At 34.0% G+C, this 7,133-nt stretch overlaps 1 protein-coding gene across 1 annotated transcript; it reads left to right on the forward strand.

Annotated features, from left to right (window-relative positions):
* Nucleotides 1-2,035: 2,035 nt before the first annotated feature.
* Nucleotides 2,036-4,291, forward strand: LOC109063382 (duodenase-1-like). The gene is made up of 5 exons (XM_042711859.1): nt 2,036-2,225; nt 2,329-2,479; nt 3,409-3,550; nt 3,679-3,933; nt 4,036-4,291. Exons 1-5 carry the CDS (start codon nt 2,165-2,167, stop codon nt 4,192-4,194), a joined length of 768 nt encoding a protein of 255 aa, XP_042567793.1. The 5' UTR covers nt 2,036-2,164; the 3' UTR covers nt 4,195-4,291.
* Nucleotides 4,292-7,133: the final 2,842 nt, after the last annotated feature.

The raw sequence follows: 7,133 nt of genomic DNA on the forward strand, positions 1-7,133 counted from the left end.
TTACAAGCTTGTTTTGACCTCACTGATTGGAGTGTTTTTGAAGCTGCTACCACTGATCTGGACGAACTCACAGAGACTGTGACATCCTATATTAGTTTTTGTGAGGCTATATGCATTGCTACCAGGACTTATTTAACATTCAACAATGATAAGCCATGGTTTACAGCAAAACTCAGACATCTTCGTCAGGCCAAAGAGGATGCCTACAGAAATGGGGACAGAGTCTTGTACAATCAGGCCAGGAACACACTGAACAAAGAGATTAGAGCGGCTAAAAAGACCTACGCTAAAAGCAAGCATACTTGGCAATAAAGCTCTTTCTGATTCTGATTCTGAGAGACATGCAAAATATGGAGAGTGGTGGCATGCGAGGACTGGAATTGAGAACCACTGCCCTAATATACATACTTAGATTTTAGCATTTCTTTCATGGATCAAAAAAAAAAAAAAAAAAGAAAAAAAAATATTTGGAAATGATTATTGACTTGATAATGAAAAAGTATGTGTAGAGCTTAATCAAAACTGTTTTCAAATGTTTAACCTTTTGCCCCAAATATTCTCAAGTCAAATGGCCTTCAGTGTAATAACCTCATGAAACTGCAACAGCTATGTATTGATAAAGCACAGTAGTTAATAAGAAAATACACAATTATAGTACTTCATGTCAAAAGGCTGGTGAGCCCTGCTCTAGTTCTACAAAGACCACAAACATAACACCTATCATGCTAAAATGCCTCATAAATATTTTCTGTCTAATTTCCTCACATGCCTTATCAAGTGTGAAATGTGATACCATGCAGCTTCCTTTTACAGCTTCTGGCACTTGTGGTTGGAGCTCATCAGCTAAATTGCATATCTATCTATAATAACTGTGAACTTTTACCACATGCATGCTTAGGGACTTTAATCTGAAACTTTAAACAGAAATATATCTAGAAAAAAAAATTCCAAAGTGCAATGGAAGTATATAAGAAATGCCATAGCCTGAGAATTCTTGTCCTGAGTCCGACCCGAGCACGTCTTTTTTCCCCACCTTCTCCCAAAACAGCTTATACTATGGTTTCAGCTAAAATATTTCAGTTTTGTATGTAATGTCAAAGGGATTCTTTTGTTTCAGTTTTTTATTAAGTCAATTTAGAAAAACGTTTGGAGCATCTATTTGTTCATTAAATGTAAGTTTTTGTTTTTTTATAAGAAACGACCAAGCAGCCAGTGGCAGAGAGTGAGTTGATCATAGTCTATGTTTGATCAATTTAGATTTCTCAAATCATCATGACTTTCCTAGAATAACATATCCATAGATATAAAACAGTTCAAGCATTTCACAATTTTAGTTTATATGATTATTAACCTATACAAATGTGCACTATTAGACACAAATCTAATATTTTGTGCAGAGAGCTAAAGCGTGCTTTACAGGACATGAAGGCAAGGTAAGAGTATACATCACTTGGAACTGTAAAGGGTCTACTTATATTTCTGTGCACTCACAATATCAACAAAACGTGCTTTTATAACATAAAGGATACATACATAGGCCTACAGGATGCACTTTCTGCAATTTCCGCCAGGAGTGCTTTACAATGATGGACAATGATATATATATATATATATAGAAACTTTTACATTAATACTTTAAAACGAAAGAATTCAATATATAGAAACTTTTACATTAATACTTTAAAACGAAAGAATTCAAAACAAAAGCAAAAACTCTTTTTACGGATTTTATAAAATCCGTAACTATGCATTTCTCTCTAAAGAATAAACAGCCTAATTTAGCATCACTTAAGTTAATGTTAATCATTAAGTAATGTTATGATTAGTTAATGATTAGCTTAAAGTCTTTCTTTTCATCTCATGCAGTAAGAGAAAAACACGGCAAGATGTAAATACTGCTTCTTTGTGCTCAAAGTTCTGTGCACTGCCTGCAAGTTCATAGCTTCAAATTAATCAAATTGCACAAATCTTTGTGGTTTGATGATTGAAGCATTCCACTGAATCCTTATCAAGCCACAAGTATTTTCAAATATCACTATCTGAACTACTTTTACCACAAACTGAAAGTATCAAGTAACGGGAAGCTCAGTTTCTCCACCCTCCTTTATAATATTTAAACTGAATATATGGTCAGCGAGAGCTCATTGATTCACTGATTGTCTTCATGATGACCATCATCTCTCTGCTCCTGCTGGTCTCTCTGCTGCCACACCTGACCTTCACTGGTGAGACTGATCAAACAAAATCTTAATAACCCAAGTTTTATAGCACATATAAGACAGTGAGGAGGAACTATAATAACTAACACTATCTTTCTCTCATTTTCAGCTCGTGCGAATGTGGGTATAGTGAACGGCAGGGAAGCAAAACCCCACTCCAGACCTTACATGGTGTCTGTCCAATTTAAGGAGCATCATATCTGTGGTGGATTCCTCGTCTCTGATAGATTTGTCATGACTGCTGCACATTGCCGAAACAAGTAAGACCAGTAGTAACTTACCTAATTATATATTTTAGATCATATTAGGTAAAACTTTATTTTGATAGTCTACTTTAGACATTCTACAAACTGTAAGTAACTCTGCAACTACCAGTCATTAGAGTATTAGTAGACTGTCTGCTTAAAATATGCTAACACTTTAGTTTAATAGCAGACATTCTACTGACAATAAGTAACTTTGCAAGTATGTTAACTTGTTTTGCTACCCCTAACACTAACCTAGCAATCTACAAATACTCTAGTGAGAGTTAGTTGACATGTAGTTGCAAAGTTACTTATAGATAGTAGAATGTTTAAAGTAGACTACTGAAATAAAGTCTTACTTAATAGAACACACACCAAATACATTATTATTCATTACTGCTCAATACAGTACTTATGGGGAAGTCATGGCCTAATAGTTAGAGAGTCGAACAATACCACGACTGAGGTGCCCTTAAGCAAGGCACCAAACCGCAAAAAAGCAAAAAAAAAAAAAAAAGGTATGGGGTAAAAGAGTAGCCACATGCCATGTCACGTCACTTTAACTTTTTTTTAACTTCATATTAATAATATTAATAATATTATAAGTTAGTAATTATATTTTAGATAATATAATAAATAAACTACTAATTAATTTAAATAATTAAATTGCTTAGTATTAAGAAATACATAATGTATTATAATTTAGGTAATACAATATATTACTAATTAATTAAATAATTTCAAATAAATAAATAATGTCATTATTTGCTATCCCTCAATACAATATACATATAATAATAATAATAAATATAATATTATTATTATTAAACCAGCTAAATAAAAATTAATAAATAATAATTAAATTTCATGAAAATGACTACAGTACAACCATATAATGTATTGTAAAATAAGTTATTCCTAAATAAAACTTGTCTTTTTAACAGTTTTCCAGCTCTGACGGTTGTGCTAGGTGCACATGAGCTACAAAAAAAGAGCGAGAATTTAGTCCGAATCAAAGTGGAATCGTACCATCAGCATCCGGACTATGACGCTGAATCCCTTAATAATGACCTCCTGCTTTTGAAGGTAACAAACTGCTCTTATTTTAGTTGACTATTAAACTTTCATGCAGAATAACAGCCAATCTATAGTATTATGGAAGATGATCAAATCTTTTTGATAGTGATGCTGCTATTTTTTGGGGGGGTTTACAGTTAGAAAAAAATGCACAACTAAATAACAATATCAAGTGGATATCCATACCAACGGAAGAAGGCGACATCGAAGCAGGTTCTGTTTGCAGTGTCGCAGGCTGGGGAAGTTTAAAAACTAATGGCACGGCAAGTGATTGCGTCATGGAGACAAATGTGATGGTCATGAATAACAAAAAATGTGAAAGCAAATGGACGAAGACAGCCTTTTCAGCTTCACTGATGATGTGTGTATATGGAGATGGAGGAAGCTGTAAGGTATAAAAACAACATTCACCAAATCTTAATGTGTGAATTGGATTCAGTAAAATGAAAAATGATGACAGCATGTGACTGAAGTGTTGGTCTGTTTCTTAACAGGGAGATTCAGGAGGTCCTTTGATTTGTGGAGACACTGCAGTTGGTGTCTCATCTTTTGGTGATCCTGATCTCTGTAATTCACCAGAGCTACCTGAAGTGTATACTAAGATTTCAGCATATCTTCAATGGATAAAAAGCTTAATTGGAAATTTCAAGTAACTCTTGCAGATGAAATGGGGTGATTTTTTTTTTAAGTTGATTTCCCCCAAAATCGTATTTCAATAAAGATAATATGCATTGATATACTGTCTAGAGATTTTATTTAATCAGAAATGGTATTTTAAACCAGATATGAAACTGCAGACAGAGTGTTTGGTATTTGAAGACAGCCCTTATAAACATTTACAGAATGCTACTGAAAAAAAGAAGAAAAAAAAAACAAAAAAGGTGAAAGTGACATGACATACAGCCAAGTATGGTGACCCATACTCAGAATTCGTGCTCTGCATTTAACCCATCCAAAGTGCACACACACAGCAGTGAACACACACCCGGAGCAGTGGGCAGCCATTTATGCCGCTGCGCCCGGGGAGCAGTTGGGGGTTCAGTGCCTTGCTCAATGGCACTTTATTCGTGGTATTGCCAGCCCGAGACATGAACCCACAACCTTAGGGTTAGAAGTCAAATTCTCTAACCACTAAGCCACGACTTCCCCTAGGCCACCACTTTTGATAAAGGCAAAAGTACATGCCTGTTGACTGTGCCATAAATATTTTTTTCTTTTCTAATTAAGGAAAATATACACCACTGTTCAAAGGTTTGGAGTCAGTAAGAGATGCTGTTCTTTTAAACTTTCTATTCATAAAAAAAAGTATCACAATGATTTTCAATACTGATAATAATAAGAAATGTTTCTTGAGCAATAAATCAGCATATTAGAATGATTTCTGAATGATCATGTGACACTGAAGACTGGAGCAATGATGCTGAAAATTCAGCTTTGCAACACAGGAATAAATTACACTTAAAAAAAAAAATACAAAACAGTTATTTTAAAAAGTAACAATATTTCACAATATCACTTTTTTACTTTAATACATGCAGCTTTGGTGAGCATAAAACTTAAAATAAATAAATAAATGAAAATCTTACCAACCACAAACATTTTGGTCTGTATACACTATAAACTAATTCAGTGCAAAAAGTCATGAAATAAGTAAACATTTGCAAGGAATAAGAACAAAACACATTTAAGTGAGCATTGCAATTGGTGGGAAAGTTGCTATTTTACACATCACTAGGATCATTCTGAGCATTTCTTGCTGAACTAATTTGATCGTGTACTCATTTTAATATATTCTAATAAAAAGTTCTGTTAAAAAGCTGATAAAAATCTGTTTCCTGTAGACATCATGTGCTGCCCATGTTTACCACATATGTTCTATGTATTCTGATATAGATTTTCTGCCAGACATGTTGTTTTTAATACAGTCATTAGGGTATTTTAATTCGCTTCAGTTAATTATAAAGCACTCTTGCTTTGATCACAGGTGAGTATTTTATGTAAGAAGCAAGTTTTCCCCATTTACTGTTTTTACCCCTGAACAGAGAGTTGTGGCTGGTGATTATGAGCTCAGCTGCAGTTCTAGTTGCATGACTCTTACTGTTCAACCACATCCACCCTGCCTATGTTAACATTTCTCAGAGCAAACTAACTTTTAATATCATTAAAATGAGTAAAAATGTATTTAGAATCAGCTAAATAATTGTGCAGGTTATTTAGTTGCTTTCTCAGCTCATCTGGATATAGTGAACGGCAGGGAAGCAAAACCCCACTCTAGACCTTACATGGTTTCTCTTCAGAAGAACTGGCTACATGTCTGTGGTGGATTCCTCATTTCTGATGAGTTTGTGTTGACTGCTGCACATTGTCCAGAGAAGTAGAGTGTATTGTTTTGAAATGTCCATCACAGCACTTGGCATTCTATAGTCTAAAAGACAAAACTGAATATTAATACAATATTTTTGATTTTACCAGTTCAGAGACTCTGACAGCGGTGGTTGGTGCACATCACAAAAAAAATAATAATGATTTCTCTGTCTGGTTCAGAGTGAAGTCCAACTTTACTGAGGAACCTGTTATGAATGACATTATGTTTTTGAGGGTAACAATCTGTAACTAATTGCTACTTAATTTTTAGTTCAAAATCATATGTGACATAATAATGTGACATACTATAATGTACAGTCAGTCGTACTAAATAAACCTCTTATCTTTTTACACATCTACAAATATATTAAGGAAAACAAATAGTCCACTACAACCTACAGAACAATTCTCCTTGCAACAACATGAACCACTCTTATATCTCCATTGGGCTATATTGTTTCTTTAAAACAAAAGTAATCAGTGAAGATATAAGAAGCACAAAGATCGGCCATCAGAAATCAAATATTATGATGTTGAGAAGTGGTTAGCATAGCGTACAGATGGGGTTATATAATAGTAAATTGTATAAATACATTTAGAATATAAAGGATAATAAACCGAATATAAAGGATTTATACAGATGTTTGCAACTATTTTGTGCACTCTTTTTACTGGACATCTAACAAATTATTTTTATAATCTGCCTGTGTTGCATCATATTAAATAATTAGCAGAAAACAAATAGGATATCCAAACCAAATAAAAAACAATAAAATAAAATGTAGGATATCCAAACCAATGAAAGAAGAGGAGACTGAAGTGCATTCTGTCTGCAGCGTTGCTGGCTGGGGAAGGCTTGATACTAATGGTTCCCTTAGCAGTCATCTCATGGAAACACATGTGAAGATCATGAATAACACAAAATGTGAAAATAAATGGGGAGAAGATGATTATTCAGTTTCACAGATGATGTGTACATATGGCAATGGAGGAAACTGCACCGTAAGTACAAAATACCTTCTGTCATATTGACTGATATAAGGCCCCAAACAGTGAGCTTAGTTTTTGTGTTTACATTGTCAATAGTTGTATTTTTAGTTCAGGAGGCTCTTTGGTTTGTGGGACAACAGCTGTTGGTGTCAAATCTTTTGGTGACCCTCATCTCTGTAATTCACCTGAGCTACCTGAAGTTTATATGAAGGTTTCAGCATATCTGCCATGGATATAA

This window comes from Cyprinus carpio, chromosome A22 (genome assembly GCF_018340385.1).
Source record: "Cyprinus carpio isolate SPL01 chromosome A22, ASM1834038v1, whole genome shotgun sequence".
NCBI classification, from domain to species: Eukaryota; Metazoa; Chordata; class Actinopteri; order Cypriniformes; family Cyprinidae; genus Cyprinus; species Cyprinus carpio.

Bases quoted from the DNA above. Each gene is read 5' to 3' on its own strand.
- LOC109063382 (XM_042711859.1), top strand. From the start codon at position 2,165: ATGATGACCATCATCTCTCTGCTCCTGCTGGTCTCTCTGCTGCCACAC. The intron at 3,551-3,678 runs GTAACAAACTGC...GGGGGTTTACAG, and splicing joins ATGACCTCCTGCTTTTGAAG to TTAGAAAAAAATGCACAACT. The intron at 3,934-4,035 runs GTATAAAAACAA...GTTTCTTAACAG, and splicing joins GAGATGGAGGAAGCTGTAAG to GGAGATTCAGGAGGTCCTTT.